Below are 27,011 nucleotides of genomic sequence, written 5' to 3'. Positions count from 1 at the left end.
TTGGGAAGATTAATTCTTTCAGTTTCACCTCCAGGCATTGCGGTCTTAGACCAACGGCCTGTGGTGGAACAACGTCAATTCGACACATTCAAAGAAATCCATCATTCATCTTCTATATTCCGAAGAAGATCCTTCGATGATGCTAATTCTCAATTGCAACAGCCCATATTGACAGTCTGCACCACCAGCCATCATCTTCAACACGACATAGAACCACTCCCAACCACTCCCGACCACTCCGAATTCCTCAATCAACAACTGCCCAACCAACTACTTACTCCTTGATCTTCTGCTTATGGAAAATCCCTATCAATCACAAAGAAAAACACCCAGAGAATCAGCACAATCAATCAATCCCCCACCAACTCAACACAACGTCCAAATGGAAAAGAGACTCACCAGGGACCTCCGGCATCCAATCATCCCGCCTACTGCAGAAGAACTCCCCCTTCGGCGGCAAATCCGTGGGGCGGTCCAACGTACCGTAGAAGATATAGATGAAGTCGCCGGCATTGGCCTTTAGAACGTCGTCAGCAGCCACCAACCTCAAATCGCCCTCGACCCTTCTTCGACAGGCAGGAAAAGCCTCTCTCGCCCAAGGAAACCACGAAGACATGTGGGGGGAAAAAAGAAAGGATGGATCGTTGTTTCAAACTCACGCCATATTCCAACAAGCCACTCCCACACTCGCGACAGAACTCGCGATGGAGCAGCGTTCCGGCCCCGTTATCGGCCTCGTGCGCCTTGACGCTGTCCTGGCCCTCCGTCACCGTGTAGCTGGCCTTGGGGATCTTGGTCGTGATGCCGAAGGGTCCGCCTGTGAATTTCTGATGTGTATAATAAAAATCAATCAATCAGTCCACCAGTCGATTGTTACGGTGGCCTCCCCCCCCCCATCCCGCCATTAAAGCGACAACTTGCCCCCTTCAGCGAACTTGAAAACTTACCTTGCAGTTCCCACAGTGGCAGAGACTGGTGCGCGCGTCGTCTGGGTCGTCGAGCGAGATCTCGTATCGGATCGCGCGGCAGTAGCAGCCGCCGGGGTATTTCATGGTTTTTGGATGGTGGAAAGGTCGAGATGCTGTCTGGGCTAAATACTCTAGGTGAGGCTTGCTCGCAAGATGGCATGGGATGTTTGATCTGGACTGCACCTGAGAAGAGTATGTATGGTAAAGACATAGGCCGTCAGGCATCGGACTGGTATGACTTCTTTGGAGGGCCTCATCACCACAACGTCATTGTTTGGCTTGAAGCTCACTCCTCACGGTCGAGTTGAGTCTGCAGGACTATTCCGTCATGTATTCCTCTACTTGGGTTGCAGCGCAGGTTTTGATTGGTAACAGGAGTTCTCACGGATAATAGCTCCGATTGGAGATCTTTGTCTGGCCATCAGACAGTGTCTCTAGAGGAGGGTTCTAACTACCTTAGGTAGGTATGCATCAGCTATCGCTATAAAAACCCACCCACCACATCTTAGACAGATCGACTGTCCGCTGCCAAACATTTAATGCGCTCGAATGAGCCAGGACTCATCAGTCAGGAACTCAGCCTGATCTAACTCTAATATACACACAACACCATAAGTCTGAAAGCGTCCTCATCTCTTCGTTCCTTCATACTTCAAAGGACAATGATATAGACCTTGCCTCCCTCGTGTGGTTTGTAGATTCATGCTGGAAAGAACAGACAAGATTTCGAGTTTCTTCCTCGTCATCTTCAAATTCATCAAAGCTTGAATTTCTCCAAGTAATCTGTGGCGGCTTTGAGTGCCTCGTCGACCTTGGATGCATCCGTGCCCGTGCCCACCGCTACGGGAGCTTTGCCGCCAGCTTTTCCACCTACCAGTTTGGAGACTTCAGAAGACCAATCGGAAGAGGAGACACCGGCGTTCGTAGCATCCTATTAGAAGTAAGCATGAAATCACCAACCGAAACAGTATATCGAGCTTAGTCGCAAATGTAAATAGTCTTACCTGACTCACGAAGCAACCGTGATAGACTTTGCCATCAGCGTCCTTCTCATCCGCGACAAGCACGTAGACACTCTTGTCCTTCAACTTGGTCTGCACATGTTTCACGACATCAGGTATGATCTTCGCACTGCCTCCAATTGGTAGCCGCAGCACAGCAGCTTGTGCAGTCGGGTTCTTCTCAAAATATTGAGTTACAGCATCAGTAGCCTTTTTGAGTTCCTCTTTCTGTGCCTTCTTCTGTTGATCGAGTAGTTCTTTATTGATCTTGGTGAGACGATCCCGGAATTGACTCTTCTTTACTGCGGATATGGATAGACCGTTGAGCTCGACTTGGGATGTTTTCGCCTCTTGTTCCTTGCTTGAACCAAAAGGTAATTTCTCCAATTTGTCTAGTCTTTCGGCGAACTCATCAGCGACACGCTGGGCTTCATGTGCATCCTCACCAGTCACAGCAAGGATTCGACGAATGCCTTTGGCAATGCCACTTTCTTCAATAATGATAAGATCTTTGATGTCACCTGTGCTTTTGACGTGTGTACCACCGCAAAACTCGATACTGACTTTGTTCCAACTGCCATCCTTGACATTTTTCAGAATGTCATCAACTTCCACACCCACCGAAACCACTCGGACTGGGTCAGGATATGTCTCACCGAAGACCGCACGCACCCCAGCGATTTCCAGGGCAGTTGAGAGAGGCACGTCTTTTGCATAGACAGCACAATTTTGACGGATGTACTCGGTTGAAATATGCTCTATCTTTTCCAGATCGGCACCTGAAACACCGGCCTTGTGACTGAAGTCGAATCTCAACTTCTCCTGAGCAACTAGGGAACCTCTTTGATCTATACCATCACCTAGTACTTCTCTCAAGGCGAAGTTGAGGATATGAGTTCCGGTATGATTGTTCCGAATAGGCCACCTCCTCAGCTCATCATATTCAGTAATGACCTCATCTGCAACCGAAAAGGCTCCATACTTCATGTAACCAGTGTGGAGAACATATCCAGCATAGAGTTGGACATTCTGAACATCAAGTTCCGCCTGACCATCGATCACTATCCGGCCAGTATCGTTTTCTTGACCGCCTTGTTCTGCATAAAAGCACGTTCGATCCAGAAGGAGACCAATTTGGTCGCCTTCGGGGATGTTTTCTGTAGAGGAATGAAATTTCTTCGCATGGTAGACAGCTTGGATTTTGGCGGTGATGTTTTCTCGGCCATACTTGAACGAGTCATCGGTTTTTGTGACGCCTGGCATTATGTCGAGTTCACCCAAATCGTGAACATCAAATTTCAGGAGGCCACTGGCTGCTTTCTTCTCACCTTTGCTGGCTTCTTTGGCCTGCAATCTTGCAGCCTCGAACTCATTGTCATCGATGGATAGGTTCCGCTCCTCAGCCATCAGCCGAGTCAGATCAACTGGAAAGCCAAAGGTGTCATATAAGCGCCAGACGTCGGCACCATGTAGACCCTTCGCTCCCTGTCCTTGGCTCTTTTGGGCGTATACCTCGAATTGTTTCTCACCACGATCTAGCGTTTTGGCAAAAGACAATTCTTCCTCATTCAAGATTTCTTTGACCTCATCCTCTTTAGCAACAATCTCTTTGAACATGCCGCCCATTTGCTGGACCAGGGTAGGTACTATCTTGGAGAAGAAGTCACCAATCTCCACGTTAAAGTATTTCCTAGCATACCGAGCACCGCGCCGCAGAACTCTTCGGACAACATAGCCTCTACCCTCATTGTTTGGGATACCTCCATCGCTGATGGCGAAGGTCAGTGTTCTGACGTGATCGGCGATGACTCTGTAGGCGGTGTCGATGCCATCCGTATCGTCTTCACCAAAGTGCCCTGAATAGGGTCTGGCTCCTGTTATCTCCTGGATCCGATCGAACAAAGGAGTGAAAACATCGGTATCGTAGTTGGAGAGCTTGTCCTGCAGAACACTGACCAGTCGTTCAAAACCCAGACCGGTGTCGACATGCTTGTTTGGTAGGGGCCGCAGACTCTTGTCTGGTTCACGATTGTATTGGATGAAAACGTTGTTCCAGATCTCAAGTACGTTAGGATCGTCCTGATTGACTAGATGAGCGGCATTTCGTCCTCCAAGGCGGTCGTAGTGGACTTCTGAACAAGGGCCACAGGGGCCCTGATCCCCCATCTCCCAGAAATTGTCTTTCATGTTTCCCGGAAGGATATGATCTTCTTTGACACCGACACTCTTCCATAGCTCCTTAGCTTCTAGATCAGGCTCTAGGCCACCCGCTTCACTGCCTTCGAAGTAGGTGACATACAATCTGTCTGGCTCGAGACCATAGACTTCTGTCAAGAGTTCCCAAGACCAAGAAATGGCCTCTTTCTTGAAGTAGTCACCAAAAGACCAGTTGCCCATCATTTCAAAAAAGGTATGGTGGTAACTGTCTTTCCCGACATCATCGAGATCATTATGTTTACCGCCGGCACGTATACATTTTTGAGAGTTGACGGCACGCTTGTACTGGCCTTCTTTGCTGGTTGGATCGACGGTTCCGAGGAAGATTGGCTTGAACTGGTTCATACCAGCATTTGTGAAGAGAAGCGTAGGATCTGAGAGGGGAACGACCGGGGATGATTTGACTAAAATCACATTGGTGTAAGTGACCAAAATATTTGGCTGTTGAGAAGAACACTGTGGACTTGTTGGACTCACCAAAAGTATGTCCTCTTTCCTCAAAGAACTTGAGAAAGGTATCCCGCACCTCTTGGGCAGTCCATTCACGAGTAGGAGCCATATTGGAGGCGGTGGATTTGGTCGTGTGCGATCTCCGCACGGTGAGTGCAGTTGTGGACGGGAAGGGGAATAAATGTTCAGCAGAAGGAAGAGAGTATGAGCGAAGGAGAGTTGAGAGTGGTGGAGAGTGTCTGGTGCACTGTAGCTGTCGAATAAGTGGATGGGGGGACAGTCTGTGACTCAAATTCGAAATTCTGATAGTAGGAGGGGCTTTGGTGACTCTGCTGCCAGTGGTGCTGTAGGAAGGCGGACCTCTCCAAATCTTAGCAGGAGTAGCTTCCGCTGCTGATGCTGCAACTCGTGCACCGATTGGCATTCAATTGAATATTGTCTGCGACTCAGCCGAAAGACTGCAACTTGAAGGTCGTTTCGGTTGAGCCTTGAGAGCAAGCACTTTCAATAACAGTTCAAATCGCTGTCAAGCCAGTCGCTCTTGCCAAAAATCGAGAGGGAAAGGACGTGGTGGTTCTGCTAGTAGACTAGAATTACTAGTGTGGTTGCGGGAGTGGAAGTGATTAGCTCAACTGCGATCTAGCGCTTGCTCTAACCCGTTAAGTGTACCATCTCCTGCTAGCATCTGAATGCTTCTCCAACTTGAATTCCGAGTTGTCCTCTCAGCTCGTCCTCGTAACTCGCTTGAGTCTCTGTCACCTTCTGGACCCTTCGCCGGGGTAACCGTACCCTTGCCTTGCTTGACCTTGGTGCCTCTATACAACTTTCTCGTTACTCCTCATGCCACTTCTCGCCCTTCTCTCTTCTCATCTTCAGGTTTGCTTGCGTGCAAAGGTATCTTTAGTCGGCGCCGCATTGCATCACACCATCTTCCTCACCATTCTGTATAGTCCCCTTCCTCTTACTGGCGAGTTCTCTACATAGATATTATACTCTCATAGAAGCCTTCAATGGCAGCACCTTATTCTCCAACCACACCAACTCCACCATGGCCTTCGCCTTCAACGGTCAATCAACACCGAAGCAATTTGACCAACAAGAGGAAAGTCGATGCCATCGTCGACACCAATGACATCGACTCCGTCTCCAACAGTAGTATCTCGTCTCAATTCAAGAAATTACGCCTGAATCAGCAACGACATGGCATCCTCAACCCCAACCTTAATATCAACGCCAACAATGGCAATTTTAATGCACATCACCAGAATGGTGATTTGCACATGCAATCACAACTGCACTACCAACAAATCCTCACACCCACGAGTCCGACTTCAAAATATAGACCACACATAGCAAACACCGATGTACGGCCTGCACTTCCACCACTGCCACCCGATCCAACCTTACGCCGACAACCATCGCCATCACTATTACCATCACCTACATTGGCGTCACCACGAACACCAACTCCGACAGCACGCACAACGAGAGGGCCAACCGCATTAGCCTCATCATACCGCCGCCTCCATGATCCTCCAGCGGCGAGGGAACTTCCTCTATCTCCACCAGAGCCCTCACCCCGACAGAACTCCCACACCCGCAATTCATCCATTGCCTCCTCAATCATGGCCATTGACGAGACCCCCAACCGAATCATCATCAACGACCTCGAGGCCGAGATCGCAGCCATAGAAGCCGCTGAAGCCGAGGGCCGCAACACCGTCTTCATCCCTGACATCGACAAGAAAGTCTCGGCCATCCCACAGCGACTCCTCCAGAATTCCTCCAATGCACCAGTCTCCAACGACCCCTCCGCCGGCCCAGGCTCCTCAGCATTTACATTCCCTCCAAACCCGCACTCACACAGCCACCACCACCCAAGCACCACAGGAGCACACGCCTTCCCAACCCCATCGACAACTCCACCGCTCGCCACGGCTCTCGTCCTCTACAAAGACCCAACCAGCATCAGCGTACCAGAGTCAGAGGACGTGGTTCGCAAAACTATCATCGCGGCACGGCAACGGGCGCGCGAAAAGGCCATGGAGGACCAGCGCGACCGGGACCGCGAGCGCCAGGTCTTCCTCAGCGAATACCGCTCTCCGGGGAAAGGCCAGGCGTCGTCGCTCTTCGAGCAGCATCGCGGCGACCCCGACTTCTTCGACGACGCCATGACGGATCATTCATCGGTCGCCGGCGATTTCGACGACGACCTTGATCCTGACGCCATGGACATCGAATAGTCTGTCTGTCCATTCTCCTTGGTTGGATCGGGTCGACTCGTGGCTGGGGACTGAATCACGAGGAGTCAATCAAGCATGGGGGATCGCATGGCACTGCATCGCATTCTATTATGCAGCAACAAGTCTCAAGATGTGGAACGTGTAACTTAAAAAGAAGAAGGGGAACTAGCATTCGCCCCCGAAGCATAAACACTGGAGTTGTTTTAGGGGGCTTGGGACATGAGATGAGAAGAGAAGAGAAGAAACGAGGCTTGACGTCTCAACTCAACAGATATGTCCCCCAACCCAACTTGTACTATTTGTTCATCTCTCATATGGAAGCGGGAGCGAGGAGTTTGATTATTCGCTGGTCCCTTGCTACGGAAGTAGTTAACTAATGCTGAATTAGAACAAATAAACACATAAGAGCGTGAAAGAAAAGACTATAGTTCTTTGCTTGGTTTCCAGGCTGTCGTACTAGGACTACTCGATTTCGTCCACGCTAGATACGTCCTGAGGGATGTAAGAGTGTGAATGATTTGTGTTCGAATGTCATATATGGGATGGTGCACGACGGAATGCAATACACAATTACAGATGTGTCGAGTGTGCCAAGTTGTGAATTGGAATTCAGCCTTCCCCTTGGTCCATGCATGCCTCGCTCGGTATGGATCTATGCAGGTATACACGGCCTCTGGCACTCGAACACCCTGCGCCCGTCTTCAGAGAGTCAACAGCAGCGCATAGACTGTGAGCAATCAGTCTCGACTCCGGGCCGTCATCGTCGATCCCCCATAACCTACATGCTCATTTCAAACCAACTTCAACCCGACCAGTGAAACGCCTTCGGTGGTATAGACATCATGCTCGATAGTAATAGTGGAATAACCAGTTGTAAAACCCGCAAATTTTTATCTTCATTAGAAAAAAGCGATCAAGCCCTCCACGAACCGGCCGCGCGCTCAGGAACACTGGGACCTGCAGGTGGTGCGAATGCAGCATTTGGTGGTGGTGGTGGTCCACTGGGTGGTGCAGCGGCGTAGTTTTGATCTGGGTTTGTCTTGTTCGGGCCTTGTGGTGTGTAGGCGGGTACATATTCGGGTTCGTGATATCCTAGAGAAGAAAACGTGTGTTAGCGATGATGTTGACCTTTTGTTCGCACAATCCTCTGTTGAGCGTGATCAGTGGGCAGCTGACTTACCTGGTGGAGGGGGCCCGTAGGATGGCATGGGGTATCCTTGATTCTGACCATATCCATAGGGGACTTGCTGGGTACGGTAGAAAGAAAAGTGGTGGGCGTGTTCGGGATGTGCTTGGGCGAATGCCATGCGTGACCGTCGGGGAATTAGCCACTATTTATCGGTTCGTGTTAGAAACAATGCCCTTGGTTCCTCAAATCCGAGGGTGATGGAATGAACCATACCTTGTGATATCGGAGAGGTGGGAGACCTTTCTTCATCCTCTGTCTGGCATGGAGATATCCTCCCACGAAATATGCTAGGAAGGCAACAAAAATGGCGGCAATCACAGCCCATTTTATGGCATATGCAGTCTAGAATGGTGCGGACACTGGGTCAGTCGAGAGGTCTTGTGGATGAGTGTGGGAGGAGACGTACAGGAGAATACCACCAGTAGCCATCACTGTAGTATTGTCTCCGAGTCAAAGTGGTGGTGTCCATGGTATTGAATGTGAGATGAGGTATCGTGCGTCCTGCGCCGAAAAGCCACTTGGTGGTGGAAGACGAGAAGTATCAAGTGTATGAATAACTGGAGCAGGAAGGATCAATGGCGTGGAAGAATAAGTGTGGAAGTGAGAGGCGTTCTGGTGAAGATGAGGGTGGTGGTGTGGCCAAAGGGGATGTGGTTGGTATTGAAACAGGGCTCGCTTGCAGATCCAATTCGAGGTGAAGTGCCGTGACAGTTGGCAGGATGGAATGGCTTGAATCAGACGGGATGGATCTGAATCGTTGAGAACTTGAAGTGATGGTACTCTGTAGGAAAGAACAGGAAAGAAGACAGAGTCTATTTAGCAGAGGTTGTCGCCTCAGTTGTGGTTACGAGTTCGCGTTCTTGCAAGCCGTGAGTGGCAGTGGCAGGCAATGGAGAGAAGGAGGAAGGAGGGCTCCATATCTCAATAATAATGGATACCGAGTCTCCAAGTCTGAGTATCTGCGGGTGCGTCTATCACTGACTGGCCCAAGGATTCGCTTGGAATGACCCCAAGTGGGGGGAGCTCCAGCCTGGAACTTGGAACCTTTTCATCAGGAAAACCTTCCCTGGGTGGCGCAGCACACCTAAACACATGGTGCCTCCAGGCTGATGAGTTGCCCGAGGCCCTGTCAATAGGTCCTAGGGACTTCTGACTCTGTGTCTTGGCTACCTCCCTAATATGTCGCTACTACAGTAGCACAGAGAACGAAGGAGCAGTGGTCACCATGGTGCCCGTGTTCAATTGCCAATGACCTACTGATGCAGGTAAACGACCCAAGGCTTACGTAGTGCTCCTCGGCAGGTACCTACGAGTAGGTAGCTAGTCCACCATCCAATGCTTGAAGGCCTTTGTTTCAAGTGACGACAAACGGTTGACGCAGGGGCTCTCTCCCGTGTCAAGTTACCTAATACAACAGTGGCGTCCGTTCCAGATTTGACCCACAGAGCATGGAACATTTTGAGAATAATGGCCACGAGTCTTCCGAATATCATCAAACCTACAGGCTACTCGGTACGCATAGTCAACTTTCTCCATGTACTACGTGTTTACAACAGAAGGTTTGACCCATGGAAATAGTAGTAGGCCAAAAAAAAAAATCAAAATCGAATTTTTGGGTCCCGAGCCCGGGCTCCTCGCTATGCTTGGAGATTGCTATTCAATAATACATATTAACCATCCACATCAATCAGGATCTTCAACTAAATCTTCCACACGAGCATGTTTGGTCCTGCGATCCGATGATGTTTCCCCTTCATCTTGGTCTTCGTCTTCACCATGGTTTCCATTGGTCAATGGAGTGGTCCTGCTGCTACTACCTTCAGCAGTATTACTTGGAACCGGCGAACCCCATACCGGTAACGGTGGATGACTGCTCGATGGCACATCATCCGCTGTGTTCCCGTTTCTGACGACATCTGGAACTTGACTATTCTCCCTTGTGGGCTGAATGGGAACACCATTCGAATTGCTGCCAGCACCATTTCGTAGAGAAGCCAGCCATTGCTCATGCTGTTGCTGCAAGGCATTGGCAGATCTCTGAGAAGTGTCCAATTCGGGATGTATATTGCTTCCATTTTCCGTGGCGGGCGCGGGTGTAGCCATCGTTGCTGCCGGCGTTGCCCCATTAGTACGCCCTGTGGTTGATGCCTGGGGGGTGGCTCCTGGCCGCATATTCGGCATGGGCATGGGCATGGGCATGGGCATCATTCCGTTGAATCCAGGCTGATTGAAATTAAAGGGCATGTACCCGAAAACCGGACCAGTCGAGTTCAACTGTGTAGGTAGTTGTTGGCCATTGAACATGGGGGTCTGAAAGGGTGGATTTTGACCAACAGCATGTAGCGGCATCATCGTCCACCCCTCTGGAAGTGTGAGTCCTGGAGGTAATCTATCACTTCCTGCTGCAATCACGTTTTGTTGGCCGTCTGATGTGAGGGTTGTGGCCGTCGTACTTTGAGAACTTGACGGAGCCACCACGCTCGGTAATGACGTTTGGGCCGCACCAGAAGCGTTGGCGGTCGTTTCTGCGGTGGTGCCAGATCTTGCTGCTCGAATCCTCTGTAGCTCAGCTTGCATCGACCGAAGGACACTGAGTTCGTTGGTGTCTTGACGTAACTCGTCGACTTCCCGGCGAATTTGAGCTTCCACATAATCCAACCCTTCTCGCGTACTTAGCGATCGAAGTCTCGCCGATCGTCCTCGCAACCCAGCCCATCGGACGCCCATTCCAAATTGACGGGGACCATTCGCATCGCCATTAGCCTGAGGGGCAGCGTTTGGCCGTCCATCAGCTGCCAGTTGTTGTTGTAGCTCTTCAAACATATTTCCACCTCGGACCGCGCCCACACCAAACCGCAGGGGACCAAATTGGTAAACTCGAGGTCCTTGTCTCGCACCCTGCTGATGCTGCCCTGCCTCTCCCTGACGCCCTCCTGCCTGGCCACCCGCTGGTTCGGCTCCCGTGTGCGTGTTTGTCGTGCGATTCGTCTGCACCACGTTGGCCCGGCAAGTAGGACAAATCTGCTGTCTTTCAAGCCAACTTCGCAGGCATGAAAAGTGCAACACATGTCCACAGGGAAGCTTTTTGGGTCGCATTCTCTCTGCCATGGGATTGGGACGGGGTTGCTGTTGGCCTTGTTCCACAACTGGTGGTTGATATGGTCGCATTTCTTCTCGGCATATTATGCAGACATCCTCTCGACCAATATCGTCCGTTGTCGCGTCGGGATATCTCTCGTTCATGTCTCGGGTCGCCGTCCGGTACTTCATAAAATCCGAAATTCGTTTCAAGAAAGATCGCATGGTCAGGAAGACATCTCGCAAGATATGGATCGGTAGACCATAGAAAACAAGTAGAATGAAGAAAAAAGCTAGGTAAATCACAAGCTTGAAAAAGTCCGTCGCAAGGTCGAGGTAGAAAATGTATCGGCCCTTGTCCTCCCATCCTTCCACTTCCACATCATTCTCATCAACGGCTTCATTCAATGCATTTTGGATGGTCTGCTCTAGGGTGAGTCGGGTGGGGGTTGGAGATTGGTTGTCTGGGTCGGAGGAAGCATTGTTGGCGGTTTCTGGAGCAGGAGCTTCCTGGTACTGTGTGGCTGCGGTTTGCATTCTCTCTTTCTTGATCTCATCAATGCGTTGCTTCTTCTGTTCTCGAACAATGCCGATTTCGACCAAGTTGATGGCATATCTCATGGCGGTACTGATGCTTGTTATAGACAAGACTGCGAACTCAAAGCCAAACATGACCATCATGTCAGGTCGGGCCATTCGCAAGACTTGTTTCACGACGTATTCCAGCATGGTCAAATCGAAAGCCACCCCAAGACCCAGACTCAGAGCCAAACGAGTATGAAAGAGCCGGGGGTTTTGAGGGGGCTGCTGTTCCAAGACTTCGACACGACCTTCTCCTATCCATCCCCAGACCTTTCCAGTAAGCAGGGAAAAGAACATGGCGAGGAATGTCAAGCCAATCTCTCCGCGGAAGACGGTCATAGCCAGACATGTCTCAGTGACGGCAAACCAAGCCTTCTCATACAGCTGTTCCACCTCGATGGGTCGCAGGTTGCCATAAAGGAGTTTCTGGAGACCGAGGAGAAAGCTGCATGCGATGACAAATAGTAGGTTGGTCAGGATCATGAGGTTGGCGGATGATTGAGAGAGGTAGACGGCGGCGGAATAGAAGTTGGGTCTTTGCGCCAGGGCTTTGACAATGACACCTGCTGCCAGGGCCGAAGAGACCTAGAAATGGATTGTGAGCGCATGAAGGCATGAAATTAGGGAGATGGGATAGTTAGTAGGTGTAATGTGGCATGACCTAGATGGTGCCAACGTCGGGGAAAGACTTACGCCGGCATAAGCGGTCCATCTCATCCTCATCCTGACCGGCATTTTGCTTGATTGAAGGAACGAATTCACAGGTGTTGGAGGATGGTAAAGGCCATGGTCGAACACCGGGAGACGGTTTCTGGCAGAGTGGTGGACGAGAGTTATGGAGGCAGCTGCGCGTGGCACTGAGAGGGAGAGACTGCTGGACGAGTGGAGGTAATGAGTGACGTGATCCGAATAGGGAAGAGTTACGTTGAGTTGATGAAGTCAAGGTATTTAGGTATTCCACGACAGGTATGGGATAAAAGTACAGGTGGGTATTAGGGAACCTAGAAGTTGGAAGTTGATAGAGACTCCGAGAGGGATGGAGAGAAGTGGTTCCGTGCCCGTGCCGAACGCGACGGCGAACTTGTACGCAGTGAACATGAATAATGACCAGATGTGGAGTGGCGACATCACGACAAAGTGTTCTCTTCATAAATCCTCGTACAAGATTTGGATTAGCCTGTACCTAGGTAACCTTGATGCATCTCTACTCTCTACCTAGGTCGGTATCATTGTAACTACTATAGGCCTACCTGCCACCCAACTCCCTAGGTACTTAGGCATGTAGGTAGTCACCTAGGGTACTTGGTACCTGAGCAGTATATAGGTACCAAGGCCTCTGATGAAGGCCCCCTCGCTCCAGCTGTGATTCCATCATATATTATTATGATCTACATCTACCTAGGTACCTACCTCTAGGCACGAACCTGAGGGAGGTCGGTATAGGTGTGCAGTTAAACCCCCGGCCTCGGTTGATATGGTAGGGACTTCAGGTGCCCAAGGCATCTACTGTTGGTGACTCCATTGCAGGCATTCTGTCCCTCCTTAGCTACTCATAGGTACCTAAGCAACAGAGGCAGGTGCCCACGTACATATCCCCTTCTCTGATGACGTATCAACCAAGGCAGGCTCTCCTGCCATTTATATCGACTCTCTTCTCGTCCTCGGTCACTACTCGTACTATATGGAATTCAACTCCGTGCCCTACAGTGCTTTCAAAGACACCTCATGAGGCGCAGTAGTGGAAGGGCTGTGCCGTGCCTGTGGCGCACCACATTGTCACTCGCTCAGGCTCACTCCACCCTCCCCTTTCTTCTCAAATCAATGTAGGATTCGTTCGGAGATTTCCAGTGGCATGTGCATGGTGCATGGGGCTTCAACTCTGGCATTTCAATAACATCGATTATATTCCGTAGTCCGGTCGTCCTGGTGTTTGTCCTATGCTGCAGCCTGGTCTTGGTTCACCAAGGTATCGCCATTGGAGACAGCACGGGTCTCACTCTTAATCTGTACGAGTTAACCCGTTTCAATCTTACTCCGTTCGGGCCCCAGTATCCATCTCGCCATCCTTGGTTGGTATACAAGATACTCAGGTCCACCGTGCCGGCAGATCTTGAACCCTCAGCCCTAGGTCAGTAGTCAGAGGCGCAGGCACGGTGCCAGTCCTCGAGGCCAATCCCCCGTCACCCACCAACACCTGACCAATAACCAACACCAAATTATGCAACCCTCGACTATTTATGTTACAATGCTTGTTTGTTTGATCGATTGTCAATCCCCATATCATCGCCGCACCTGAATTTGACATCTTGCGATTACCACATCCGTGCTACATCTCACACACTCTGCACTGGCACGCCCATCATCAGTCATGTCAACTCCCTCGACGAGAAAGCCCATTGGTAACCCTGCCAATAATCCCACCAACGCTCCTCCGCGCCGGACTCCCAACGAGAATAGTCCCAACCGTCCTCCTGTTGCAAGTGCTGTCCCATCCAGTACCGCCCAAGGTCTTGCGCGCACTCCTTCCCTCCGACAGACCCGACTTGCAAGACGACCTACCAATCGCATGAGCAATTCCTTTACTTCCCCTGATGCCGAACCTGAAGACGAAGACACCAAATCTGCAAATGCTCAGTTGATCGCAGATCTCAAAGAGCAAGTTCTTCGGGCCGAACAGGCTTCAGATCAGTACAGAAAACAACTCGAGGTCATGCAAAAACGACTGGACGATGCCGCTGGGGAGCAGACCACTGCCGAAGAGCGTGACTACCAACGGCAGAGCGAGATCGATCGCCTGCGGGTCGAGTACAAAGACTCAATCCGTCAATATCGCGAACTCGAATTGGCCTATGATGCCGACAAAAACACTTTTCTCCATGAGAGGGAAAGACAAGCAGACAAGGAGGTCGAGCTGGAGGCCAAGATCAGTCGGCTGACAGCAACCCTGAGAGCCAGAGATGTTGACAGGACCACTGCAAGTCGATCTGGTAGGCATATGTATACTCAAATACGCTAGGCTTGGACTAATCATGTGTAGGGACAGACCTAAAGAACGACGTGGACAGTGCTATTCAAGGCGCCTCCACCCCCGATCATTCCGAGGCTCTCCGCCAGAAAGATGGAGCCATTGAAGCCCTCCGCCTTGATCTTGCCGAAGCACAACTCAAACTCGCTGAGCAGGAACATGTTGGGGACGGACGAGTTCAGACTCTCGAAAAGGCACTCATGGAACTCAAGGTTCATAGTGCCCGGCTACTAGAAGAAAACGAGAGTTTCACAATGCTTCTCAGCGAGAAGACACTCAAAGGCGATTTTCTACATGACAGTGGTGGTGATATGAGTGGGATGAGCACCTTGGCAGAGGAACTCGAGTCAAGTGGAGAAGACACCGAAGGTCAGACCGATGCGTATAAGAAACTCGAGGGTGAAAATCGCAGCCTTCGAGACCAGAACAAGGCTTTAGCTTTATATGTTGACAAGATAATCGGTCGTCTGCTACAACATGAAGGCTTTGAGCACATCATTCATGACAAGGATGACCCGCCTAAGCCTCCAGCAAAAGCCACACCCATCGAAAAAGCCCTTCCAGCCACACCTGATCAACACCCAGCCCCTGCTGCTGCGTCAGTTAGTGGTGTTGCAAATGGGCTATTACAAAGAGCCAGATCGGTGGTGTCACGACCAGGCGGCAAGGCACGTCCCATGTCGTACGCTCAACCATCGGCACCATCGCCTACTGCAAACGAAAATCCCGAGACGGCTCCCAGTATTCCGATTGGACGTGGACACCGCCGGGCACGTTCTGATCAGGCACAGGTCGATATGGCTGCCGCAGGTGCTGCAGCTGCAGTTGTACATCAAATGAACCGATCTTCCACCATGCGGACGACTTCTGGCGGCCCATTGAGCCCAGGAATCCGACCGTTGAGTCCGCAATTGTCTCAGAATCGTCAATCATACTTCGGTCCCTCGACAAACCGAACCGCTTCTGCATCTGGCCAACAAAATGGCAGTTCAGCCAACAGTGTAACAAGCGATCATAGTGATGAACAGCGATCCGCGACCGACGGAAGTTCAACCGCTCAAAGCACCGTCGCCCCAAATCAGCCCAACATCCCCGGCGCTGTTATGAAGCAGAACCACCTGAGACCATTGAGATTGGTTCAGGAACAAGTAGCGACTGAAGAAGAGTTGGCAAAACGTGCCAACCGCGGAAGTTGGATGGGTTGGCTCAGAGGGAATACCCCCGAGGCTCAGAATGACTAGTACTCATTCCTGAATAGGAGGACATGATAAGTGGATTATAATGAATGACTTTGCCCCCCTTTCTATAGACCTGATTGAATATACACCCCCAACCCTGCCTACTACTAATTTCCATGATGTATCTGAATATATGAAGACCTGGGTGGCTTATCCACCTAAGCGCTCCCCGAGCTACAAATACTGATTCCACTTCCCAATAATTCTGCGTCGACATCCGGTGGAATGTGACACTGATGGTAACCATGCCCAGAGGATAACTAGCTAACGTCCCTGACCACACTATATATCTCCAGCAAACCAGTGTCGTCGGCCCTCGACAGCCTGCATCGATGGTATCATCAATGGATCCGGAGTTCAACGACCGGGCCATGTGCACCCGTCCAGGGGTCCATAAAATTCTACGGGGCAGATTTTTTTTCTACAAAGTACATCATTGGGCGCTGAACGTGGCGTTGAAAACTTCCCCAACTGGTCGAGCACAACTAGAGTCATAACGGCCAGCATTTCTGTCTCTTCACCGATATATCGCGAGGTATACATCCTGGTAAATTCCTTGTGTTACATTCTCTACTTATCAAGTTAGAATTGATTGTCTCATCTGTACCCCGGATACAAAAGTTCCGGTCGTCACTTCTATTTCTACCCTTCGCGACTTCTTAATATAAGTTCTTCAACAACTCTTTAAAGCCTCAACCAAGTGCTTCACATTAAGCACTTATACCGGATTACCCAACAATACAAGTTTTTCTTCTATCAATATGCCACAACCAAAGATTCACCTCGTGCGCCATGCCCAGGGTTTCCACAACATCGGTTTCGAATTCCACTCTTTACAGGACCCCAGACTGACAGATCTGGGAAAATCTCAATGTGCTGCTCTACAAGCAACCCACTTCCCCGAATCTGCTCAAAAGTCCATCAGCCTTGTGACTGCATCGCCGCTAGCCCGGACCCTGGAGACCGCCTACCTCACATTCGCTCCCGCTCTCAAGAACGGAAAATGCCAGCCCAGAATATTCGCCATTCCGGACGCCCAAGAGACCAGTGACCTCCCCTGTGATACAGGGAGTGATGTCGATGTGTTGCATAGTCTTGTCAGAGACCAGAATTGGCCTGCTGATTTGTCTCTCGTCAAGGAGGGATGGAACGTCAAGACTCTACAGAACCGTTATTCTCCAGCTGGGGACGCGATTAAGCGTCGTGCCACAGATGCTCGAAGATTACTTCGCCAGAAAGCGAGAGAGCTTCAAGCTGCAGGTGATGATGCGGTCGAGATCGTCCTTGTTGCTCATGGCGCTTATATGCATTATATCTCCGACGACTGGGAAGATGCCGCCATCTACCCTTCCACTGGCTGGCAGAACTGTGAACACCGCACGTACAATTTCGAGGTTGATTTCCAGGAGGACGACGCAGATGCATTCTTTGTTGAGACCATGGAGTCACGGAGTCGGAGAGGGAAAACCCATCCCATGATCGGTCATGATAAGCAGGTGGCGCTGTGCGAGGAGATGATGCAAGCCTGGGAGGATCACGGATGTCAAAACCCATCGAAATTAAATGTTCTTCCTAGTGAAGCGGCAGCTAAAGAGCAACAAAAGGCTCATGACCAACAACGCCTTGACGCCGAAAGTGAGGATCATGCTGCTCAGGGACTCAGCCTTGAGCGCGTGGGTAGTGAGGTTGAGGTTATGGCTTGAATGATTGCCGTATGGACTTGACGTCAAATTGGGGTCATGATCTATCGACCTGGTCGCCTGGCAAATTCCGGTATTGAGGCCTCGACGGCACAAATTCGTCCAAACGGGCACTGTGAGAGGGCATTCTTAGAGCTACAGTAGACGTTCGTCGGCGAACAGACTCGGTATTCAGGTTTTTATGCATTAGAAAAGAACCTAGATAATAAACATTAGAAACGAGGGCAAAGACAGACATAAAGACAAACGCAAAGGTTAGAATTACTAATGATATCAACACATGAGCAGCCAAACAAAGTGGACTGCTGTGATCATCGTGCGCAACATCCTTGAGGAGTAGGGATAAGGAATATCCAATTCCCCATACTCCCAATCATTAGCCATCAGCCGAGTCATGACTCTGCGTCTGGCTCAATAACATAGAAACGTCGTCGTGTTCGCATTATACCCAAAAAATCCCCACATAAAGATCCTCCCAAGCGATTCCAGACCAGACCAACCCAACCCAGCTCAACCAGTACACCTCTCGCTGGCCGGACGGAACCCAATCCCCAAACCCTCCATGAGGCGCCTCTCACGATCCATCCAAGTATCGCCATCATCCCAAACCGTCTTGCCCCCGTCCACCTGCACCTCCCTGGGCGCCTCCAAATCCAACACCCGTCCCGACTTACGATCCCTCACGCCCGACGAGTCGAACTTCCACCCGTGAACTTTACTCACGAAACGGCGGATGTCGCGCTGGAAGGTCGTGCCGCCACTCCAGCCGAGCACCGCACAGCCGACTGTGCGCCACGTGGACACGATGATGTCGACGCGGCGATGGATGTTGGGGTTTTTCTTCTTTGGGGTCTCACTTCCATTCCCAGCTTCCTCCTCCTCGAACTCGAACACGGGATCCTGCCAGACACAGAGGGCCTTGTCGAGCGAGTCAAAGCCATGGCCGGAGTGGCCCTGCGCGCGGAACGGCAGCGTGGCCTGGCCGCGATCACTGGTCGTGGTGTGCAGGGACAGGGTATGGGTGACGTAGGCGGCGGCCTCGAGGGAGCGGACGACGTCGACGACGAGGTCGAGCGTCTTGGCCTCATCGCGGTGCGACAGGATCACGTCCACGTCGCCACAGAGCGCCTTGCCACGCCGGTACCCGCCGACGATCACGCACTCGACGTCCCGCGGCGAGTCGTAGTCGGCCTCCGCGATCCCCAGTACCAGCCGCGCGTGGCGCAGCACCACGTCCCGGATCCGCTCCACCTCGTCCCGCGGGATCTTGACCAGGAATTCGTCGTAGTATTTCACCCCGATCTGCTGCACGCGCGACAGTGCGTTCCACCCGAACTCGACGACGTCGTCCAGATCGCGCCAGCCGTGCTCGAAGTAGAATTTCCGCGCCGTGTCCGGCCCCACGCCCCAGATATTCCAGAACAGGTCGAGGACCTGGAGGTCCGGGTCGGCCGCGAGTTGCTGGACCGTTTGGATGTGTCGTGGTGTTGGGTTTGGGTCGTCTTCGTCGGCCTCGTCGTCATTGTCCGTGGAATATCGCCATTCGCTCCACAGCATGGCGATCTTCTCGTTGCAGCCCGGCAGCCGGGTGAGTTCGCTGTGGTGGTGGATCACGTGTGGGTAGGCGGCGACGCTGGCGATCGAGGTCGAGTACGCCCGCACGCCGATCTCGTCGAGCGTGAGGAGGCGCGCGTCTTTGATCTTCGTGAGCTGCGCGATGAACGCCGCGTTCGGCGGGTTCATCGGCGTCGACCGGCAGCACGAATATGTCGCGTGCGGCCCTGTTGCCCAGTCCGGCAAGGGTGGGATCGGGTGTTCGGCCAGCTCCTCCATTTCCGATGTCGTCTCCCGGTGGAGTTTTGGCCGCTGGGATCGTGGTGAAGTTGGGGACGTGTTGGATTTCTGGTATTGGTTGCGCCTTGCGCGGTCGCCGAATCGCCGGCGCGTTGGGTACGCTACTTGAGATGAGCCTGATTTCTGGCTTTGTCCCGTGGCTTCTGCTTCTAATCTGGCGCGCTCCAGGATCGACGAGCTGGTGCCTGGTCTGGACATCACTGGGCTGGATGATGTTGAGGCGACTGGGGACGAGTGTTCTGGTGTGGCTTTGATGTATGTGATGCCTTCCCGAGGAAGTGTTTGAGGGTTTGTCTCGAGCAGAGGTTTGGGGATGATCTTCGCCGTGTACACAGTATATGGAGTGAAGGGGACGAGCGTGCTCTGTCTGACACATTCGTCCAGCCAGGAAAGTTTGAGAACAATAATCGAGTTGGTGAGGTCCGGCCAATCGACGCCCAAACTCTCAGCGGCATCGTCGTCCTTGACATCTGACACTCCGCCCTCCGTAGCCGTCGAGCTAGACGTAGAGTTCAACCTCCTCAGAGTCCTCTTCGTCTCAAAGCCAGGACTGATCCGGCGCCTCTTCCGGGCCGGCTCTTTGCTGCTCCCAGGTCCAGAATGACCGACAGCATTCCGTATCGGCAAGCCGGTCTCCTCAGTCCAAACCTCCCTCGCGCGAAGATCGAATGCTGCACGTTTCTTCTGGCCGACTTTCCCTAAGAAGAGGCGCGCATCCTGCGCATCGTAAGTCAAGTTCCCTCCTAGTTGAAAGACAAGGTCCTCAGCTTGTCGCAGCTCCGCTGCCTGAAGATGTGTTGGAAGTATAAAGATTGGTGGCGAAGTTTTGAGGCTGAAGCCATGTGATGGTTTTGTGTTCGTGATGGCCATATCAGATGCACAAGATGATAACTGGCGTTAGCTCGATGTCAAGAATGTCCGTCTAGCATGATAAAGTAGTGATATTCTCACTGAATTTTTGTCGACTGGATAGTGCCAGTGATTCGAGTGCAAGAGTATAATGTCGTATACTGTAGCTGAGTCCTAGTTACGGAACATATCCAAGTGATCCCATGATCGAACACCCATCATACTCCGTAGTCATGTAGCGAGTCTCAGCACCTTCAGCAGTTCGAAAACCATGCCAGTGCGTGTCAAGCCTGGAAGTGACGCCGAACGTATTCGTATTTGGACGGAATGAGATTGTGATAGAAGGGTTAATCCGAGTCCAAGGTGAAGTGTTGATGATCGGCGAAATGTGGAACGTCATTCCGCCGCCACAACTCGTACTCAAATAGCAGTGACCAATTATCAACATTGACATTTCTATTCATCTCATCGCTATGCTGAGATCGCAAGAGAAAACACATACATAACATTCGGACATGAGAGCATAACCATTTCGTATATCGTATCAATCCATCAAGCATCCAACCTCTCACGTCCATTCGGCCACTAATCCTCATTTTCGTCATCATCTTCCAGTATTGCATCCAGCCGATGACATTCAAACCGTCTTTTCTGCGCCCTCGCCATCTCCAACGCAAACTCGGCCGCATAGTCGCGTTCGTAATGCTCCGTGATCTTGGTTTGATGGTCGACTGACCACTGGCCAAGGTTGGATTCTCCGTCGGGCGGAGTTATGCTGATTCCTGGGATATTGAGGGCATTCGGGATGATATAATTCTCATCATCGCCATCTCCATCTCGAAACTCTGACTGTAGCCATCTGAATGTGTTGGCGGCATCCTTGTATACAAATATTTCATGATCCGGTATTGGTTGTCTCTTCACCTTTCGACGCCGATAGGGATGGCGAGGAGTGGGTTTGGACTGGGATGATCCTTCAGTCTCAGATTCCTTCCAGGTGAACAGTTTCGACTCCAGGAGTTTGGTCTCCTTCTCACCCACGAGATTTGCAGCAATACAAGGACAGAAATCTGAGCAGCCGTTTGGCCGTTGCTTGGGCGCTGGAGTTCGTATAACCCATCCATCGATCAGTCTTTGCTTGAGTCCTGCGTCAGCATGTCTCGGCGACTCATCGTGTTGCTCGTGAAATGCTCTGTCGACCAAAACGTTGAGGTCAAAACTGGCACTTCTACGTCTTTTCCTGGTGCAGTCGCAGAATTTCCAATACTGCCCTAGAATTGTCTGCTTTAAGTTACACCAAAGCTCTTCAGAGGAGTAGTCGTGGTCGAGTAAAGGCCTCCTAGTGTTGTAGTGACAAAAAGACTGATAGACCAAAGGGAAATTCAATAGCCGCAGAATCCTGCTCTTCCTCGCTCGCCGAATGTTGTGAATGTCGATGTCGCTTTCGAAATCTCGATCTTGTTCAATTCTTTGGGTCGGGTCACCAAATAAGGTGATTGCATCATCTAGGTCTCCCTTTAGACCATAAAGATCCACGATAGCTTCCCATTCAAGAAGGGTACCGGATCGTTCCGCTTCAAGTCTTCTCGAGTACACCTCCACAAGGTCTTGATAGGACATCCGTAGGCGGTTCATTATTTCACTTGTTTGCTCGCCTATCGACCCTTCATCTTCTGCTTCTGTATATCTCTCACGGACAGCCTTAGCCTCGAGGTACTTACCTTGGTCAATGAGACATATCACCAATTTGGACCAGGCTCCTTTCACGTTATATCTGTTGGTCGGGCCCGTTATGTCAGGGACATTCCAGAGCTTCGCTGATCTCAGGATGTAGCGATAAACACCTTCTGCCTCGACAACTCGACCATGCTTGTGTAAGAGTTGACCCAAAGCATACAGCATGACAAGTAGATGCGAAAGTGTTTCATCTTCAACCCGTTTGTAGTCCGATCGCGCGATCAGATGGCAGACTGCTTCTTCTGCTTCATCAAGCTTGCCAATGGCACAGAGGCATATGACGACTCTGTAAGTCATACGGCAGAGAGAGATCCCAAAGTTTGGCGTCAGTTCTTGCGCACGTTTCAGGAGTGGCCTTCCAAATATCAAAGCCCCCTTGTATTTGTGTTGGTACATAAGGCAAATCATGTGGTTCTCAACCCAGTGCAGCCTCCGGCTGTCTTTATGACCCCATCTCTCATGCTCTGGCAAAGCCACCCAATATTTCATTGCTTCGTGTGAATGCCTCAATGCCGCGACATCTGCCTTGATCGAAATCTTGTAAGCAGTCAGCCAGAAGTGTCTTTGTGCAGCAACAAATGAGTCTTCTAGTTCATCCGAGGATGAAATCAAAGGGTTGAGAAGTCGCAGTGCCTCGGGAAAATCCTGTTGTATGATGGAAAGATGAGCCTTCGCATCATCGATCCGGCGCCTTTGATCTGCGTAGCATGAGTCTGTGCTGAGATGGTGAGTCAAATATCTCTCGGCTTCCCTAAGTTCGGCTTTTGCCTCGACGAATTTCAAGGCTTTTGAAAAGGCGAGAGATCGAGTCTGCAACATGGAAACATAGTATCGATGTAATCTGAGGTTTCCGCTGTGGGATCTGAGCTGACTCATGAGCAAGGCGCACATATCCAAAGCATGGGTAATCGCCACTAGTCCTTGATTAAAAAGTATCCCATCCTCGATGAGGACCAGTGAAACTTGTTCCAAAAATCTCATATAACTGAAACTGCAAACCACGCGGAGATTTGCAGGCTTAAAGTTGCATAATGAGGTTACATGTCCAATCAGAGGCCAAAATCTTTCAGTGGAGAAATAGGATGCTCCTGGTGCATGTTCCATGTCTGGTATTGTTAGATATTCGGTAAATATGACTTCCCAGGCCCTCATTATGCCACCATATTCATCGTCATCCTCAACGGCTCTCAATCGCAATTGCACCCAACGATAGATTGTTAGAGGGATATTGATTGTCCGATGACCAAATTTGTGGTGTATCTCAACGAGTCCAGAGAGTACCAAGGTATTGATCGCGCAAGAGAAATCGTCTTCGTCAAGCGTCTGAAATTCAGGAAACTTTGCCAGCAGAGAGATTGGAAGGTGTAGTCGATCCACGATGGATACAATAGCCAGGATACGACCAGCCAGGGGCTCGTAATCATTAATGGCGTTCCACAGCACCGACATGGTTGCCGAGAAGATACCACTGGAACCTGGCCATGAAGGTGTTGGAGTCCTTGTAGATTTCTTTTCTAATAATCGACGAAACTGACTTGAATTCATTCCTAGTAATCTCATTGAAGCGGACACCAAGGCAAGTCGAAGAGGTGGTATGGAAAATGTGGAGGAGCGTCCATGGCGCTCGATGGCCGAAATGTCACTGGCATCAACACCAGAATCTTGGAGATAACGAATGGCTTTGGTTTCATCGACGCCAACAACATGGAGACAAGTCGCCCAGCGAGCAAATTTCAAACCACAGATCATAGCCACGTCTTGATCGACGCTTCCGAGTAGAGATGCGACGACGTACGAGGACGTCACCATAATCCTCGACCTTTCTGGAAGGAACGATGTCGGTGCGGAATCGGGCCCGCCAGGAAGGTGATCATTTCCATCCTCGAGATAGAATTGGAGATCAAATATAACCATAAGCCAATCCTGTCGACATGACTCAAGAGCAATTCTGATCTTGAGCAGAAGAGCTTCGACGGCCAAGCCCTGAGGTAGGGTGTCGCCGGTCATGGTGATATAAGCATCTCTATAGTCTCTCAGGAAAGTTTCATGAGTGCGACCGTCGATGAACAGGACTTTGCAATTCGCGGACCTTGAGAATTCCAAGGCGGCTTGCCTCGCAATGCGACGCTTTCCGCAGCCGGGTAAGCCCCAGAGCAAGATATTCTCGCTACAGACGCCATGACAGTCGCGAGTTCGGTTGAGAAGTTTTGTGACCAAAGCTACATCGTGGGATTGATCGATGGTGGGGACCGGATACCCAGTGTCTTGTTCGATTGACGATTCTGAGCTTTGTTGCGTAACAAGACTGTCTGGTGTGCGTTCTGTCACGCATTGCACAGATTCAAGATCCATTCACCATTATCAAAGCATGACTGCAGTTGTGGTTCTCGGTCCTGTATTACGAGACTGTTTCTTCAAATAAGTATATGACTTGGTAATTGCTGCTGGAGATAGTTCCCAGGTTGCTTTGTCCGACATGGACAAGCTCTGAAAAACGACAATCGAGGCTGAATTTGGGTAAGCTAGTTAGTTAACCAAGGTGTTGGTTTAGTGTTTCAGGCATCAGTGGACATCAAGAGCAAGGCTGCTAGGCTGATAATCTTGGACGCCTGGTTTAAAGCTCCCGCCTGGGCAAGCAGCTAACGACCTAACTAGAGCCGGTCAGCCCAGTTAACTTATCAGATGCCTCAGGGCTCTCTTTAAGATCTGGGACAGGCAGTGAGGGACTCGGTAAGCTGCGAGCCAACCTCGTAAAACCATCCGGGATGGGGAGCTCAACTAGCAGGTCCAGTGGAAACTCTAGTTATGTGATGATGTGCAATCTCAAGACCGGAGTCGTTGGACAAAGGTGGTTTTCAGCCGAACAAATAGAAGGACTTGGCTAGGACCCTTATTGCTTTCCTTCCTTTCCATCCAAAGACTCAGTGCAATGCTGAATCTGCTCAGTGTTTTGATTGCAATGGAGGCTGAACGTCAGGTGCCAGTGCCAGTGGGGGTGCCATCCCCTGGGACATTTCCAGGTCACGAGTGCCGCTTCGGTGGAACGTGCCGAAGTTGAAATCTTTACCAACGCCTCTCAGCCATTTGATTCCAAGCTCGTATTTGCGACCCTCGACCGGTCAGACCCTTCGACAAATTCAGGTCTAATGGCACAAAGTGTGGCATCATTCAATTGGACCTATTCTAAACAATGATCAAGCAGCTGGAACCAGATCCTGGACTTTTGCAAAACCCCCGCTTGCTGTCTACAGGTAAGTTCTTGTTCATCCGCTGTCTATCACCAGTCAACACATCGGATTCTTTGCCAATGCCAATACATGGCCTGGATACACTTGGCAATTGCACGCCGCTTTCCATGAACCTCCCAGTAGGTGTGTTGAGACTTGATGTGCTTGAGGTCATAAGCATGAGGGATCTTGCAGATAAGCTGACAAGGTCCTGCATTGCTCCCTCTGCGGCTCAACTGACTAGTTGAATATCAACCTCAACCTCAACCTCATTCTCAAAAATGAAAGAATAAGCTATCTTCTGCGAAGAGAATATCAACTCCCTGGCATCGCAGATTGCATCTCGCGTGGAGCCAGACGTCGATCCATTTCACAGACTCTGACTAATATTGATTAAACACCATTAACACCATTTTATATAAGTTTGTCTGGACGTCCTCAACGGAAGAATCTTGAACCCTGTCGCGACCTGATACCCCAGTACCTATATCCAACAAGATGAATCCTCAATCCATATCATCAGCGCCAGCTGCCACTCCCCCAGCAGCAGCAGATCCCGAATACGGATACAGCATCAGTTCAAGCCCACCAATGCTCTCACCATCCACGACACTATCATCTCTCAGCCCACAATCCTCCACGTCGCCCACCACAACCCGAGAACAACACCACTCCTTCCCATTCTTCTCCTCCAAATCAAAACCCAGATCCAAATCCAAGATTCAAAGACCACCCCCTCCTCCAGCCCCATCCGAAATCTCAACCCTCTCAAGAAACAGCACCATCTCCACCTCATCCACCACCCCCTTACACCACACACAAACCCAACCCAACCCCTCTCACCCACCACACCCATCCTCCTCCTCCTCCTCCTCACAGCGCCACCAAAGACGACACCAATCCGAAAGCGCAATCCCCAGTCTCACGACGGCGAACCTCCCACCAGACTCTCCCTCGCCGTCATCACTCTCACCACCCCTATCGTCACCCTCCTCCCCACCACCACCTCTCCTATCCAACAGCGACGCCCAAAGGCGCGACAGCTGGATCCAGAAGAAACCCCGCAACAGCAGCGGCTCCAGCCCCGGCGGCTACGGCCGACACGGCGACGAGTGGCTGTTCGGCAGCATCAGTCTGACGCAGACGGCGAGGGAGCTCGTGGCGCGGAGAGCAAAGAAGCCGTGATGGGGGTTTTTTTTTTGACATGTGGTGTTGTTGCAAGGAGGGGGGAGGCTTTCGAAGCGGGGAGTGGCACACCACGCCCAGTGCATAGCGGAAACGGAATCCATGTTAACCATGATCACGAACGCTATCTCTAACCCTGGACGCCCGCCGTGCTCAACGACTACAGGGTCTACTAATGTATTGACTGAAAGACACAGTTGGTTGATCACACGAATTCTGATGTACGCTGGGTGACAGCTCTGACGGGGAGAGTTTGCTCATCAGGATGCTGATATGATCTGTTATGTTGATTTGCTTGTTTTCGACCAAAATGCCTGACTGTTTGAGCTGCTCTTGCAACAAGCCATGGCCGAGACACAAGTGTCACTCTCCACTGGTATGCTCTAATGAATGCAGAGGAAGAAATTGTGAACATTGATTGATTGACGACGACAACAACGGACAACTTTAGTGTACGATTGATAGTTT

At 50.9% G+C, this 27,011-nt stretch overlaps 10 protein-coding genes across 10 annotated transcripts; 4 read left to right on the top strand and 6 right to left on the bottom strand.

The window, feature by feature from the left end:
* Positions 1-274: 274 nt before the first annotated feature.
* LTR84_008902 (uncharacterized protein) lies at positions 275-1,052 on the bottom strand (the record flags this gene model as incomplete). The annotated part of the gene is made up of 4 exons (XM_064852445.1): positions 275-306; positions 400-517; positions 660-827; positions 948-1,052. 4 exons carry the CDS (start codon positions 1,050-1,052, stop codon positions 275-277), a joined length of 423 nt encoding a protein of 140 aa, XP_064701420.1.
* Positions 1,053-1,725: 673 nt separating this feature from the next.
* ALA1 (Alanine--tRNA ligase) lies at positions 1,726-4,745 on the bottom strand (the record flags this gene model as incomplete). The annotated part of the gene is made up of 3 exons (XM_064852444.1): positions 1,726-1,899; positions 1,973-4,590; positions 4,664-4,745. The coding sequence occupies 3 exons, from the start codon at positions 4,743-4,745 to the stop codon at positions 1,726-1,728; spliced, it is 2,874 nt and encodes a 957-aa protein (XP_064701419.1).
* A 901-nt stretch (positions 4,746-5,646) lies between these two features.
* Positions 5,647-6,879, top strand: LTR84_008900 (uncharacterized protein; the record flags this gene model as incomplete). Its single annotated transcript, XM_064852443.1, has 1 exon — positions 5,647-6,879. The coding sequence occupies one exon, from the start codon at positions 5,647-5,649 to the stop codon at positions 6,877-6,879; it is 1,233 nt and encodes a 410-aa protein (XP_064701418.1).
* A 913-nt stretch (positions 6,880-7,792) lies between these two features.
* LTR84_008899 (uncharacterized protein) lies at positions 7,793-8,186 on the bottom strand (the record flags this gene model as incomplete). Its single annotated transcript, XM_064852442.1, has 2 exons — positions 7,793-7,971; positions 8,060-8,186. 2 exons carry the CDS (start codon positions 8,184-8,186, stop codon positions 7,793-7,795), a joined length of 306 nt encoding a protein of 101 aa, XP_064701417.1.
* Positions 8,187-9,751: 1,565 nt separating this feature from the next.
* On the bottom strand, positions 9,752-12,463 carry LTR84_008898 (uncharacterized protein; the record flags this gene model as incomplete). Its single annotated transcript, XM_064852441.1, has 2 exons — positions 9,752-12,313; positions 12,422-12,463. 2 exons carry the CDS (start codon positions 12,461-12,463, stop codon positions 9,752-9,754), a joined length of 2,604 nt encoding a protein of 867 aa, XP_064701416.1.
* A 1,633-nt stretch (positions 12,464-14,096) lies between these two features.
* On the top strand, positions 14,097-15,994 carry LTR84_008897 (uncharacterized protein; the record flags this gene model as incomplete). Its single annotated transcript, XM_064852440.1, has 2 exons — positions 14,097-14,715; positions 14,766-15,994. The coding sequence occupies 2 exons, from the start codon at positions 14,097-14,099 to the stop codon at positions 15,992-15,994; spliced, it is 1,848 nt and encodes a 615-aa protein (XP_064701415.1).
* A 758-nt stretch (positions 15,995-16,752) lies between these two features.
* LTR84_008896 (uncharacterized protein) lies at positions 16,753-17,694 on the top strand (the record flags this gene model as incomplete). The annotated part of the gene is made up of 1 exon (XM_064852439.1): positions 16,753-17,694. The coding sequence occupies one exon, from the start codon at positions 16,753-16,755 to the stop codon at positions 17,692-17,694; it is 942 nt and encodes a 313-aa protein (XP_064701414.1).
* A 507-nt stretch (positions 17,695-18,201) lies between these two features.
* LTR84_008895 (uncharacterized protein) lies at positions 18,202-20,415 on the bottom strand (the record flags this gene model as incomplete). The annotated part of the gene is made up of 1 exon (XM_064852438.1): positions 18,202-20,415. One exon carries the CDS (start codon positions 20,413-20,415, stop codon positions 18,202-18,204), a length of 2,214 nt encoding a protein of 737 aa, XP_064701413.1.
* A 564-nt stretch (positions 20,416-20,979) lies between these two features.
* On the bottom strand, positions 20,980-24,483 carry LTR84_008894 (uncharacterized protein; the record flags this gene model as incomplete). The annotated part of the gene is made up of 1 exon (XM_064852437.1): positions 20,980-24,483. One exon carries the CDS (start codon positions 24,481-24,483, stop codon positions 20,980-20,982), a length of 3,504 nt encoding a protein of 1,167 aa, XP_064701412.1.
* Positions 24,484-25,856: 1,373 nt separating this feature from the next.
* LTR84_008893 (uncharacterized protein) lies at positions 25,857-26,543 on the top strand (the record flags this gene model as incomplete). Its single annotated transcript, XM_064852436.1, has 1 exon — positions 25,857-26,543. The coding sequence occupies one exon, from the start codon at positions 25,857-25,859 to the stop codon at positions 26,541-26,543; it is 687 nt and encodes a 228-aa protein (XP_064701411.1).
* Between the last annotated feature and the right edge of the window lie 468 nt (positions 26,544-27,011).

The sequence above is a fragment of the Exophiala bonariae genome (genome assembly GCF_035927105.1).
Source record: "Exophiala bonariae strain CCFEE 5792 chromosome Unknown scaffold_34, whole genome shotgun sequence".
In the NCBI taxonomy this organism is placed as follows: Eukaryota; Fungi; Ascomycota; class Eurotiomycetes; order Chaetothyriales; family Herpotrichiellaceae; genus Exophiala; species Exophiala bonariae.
The sequence above is the reverse complement of the archived record's forward strand: the minus strand, read 5'-3'. Positions and strand labels throughout refer to the sequence as shown.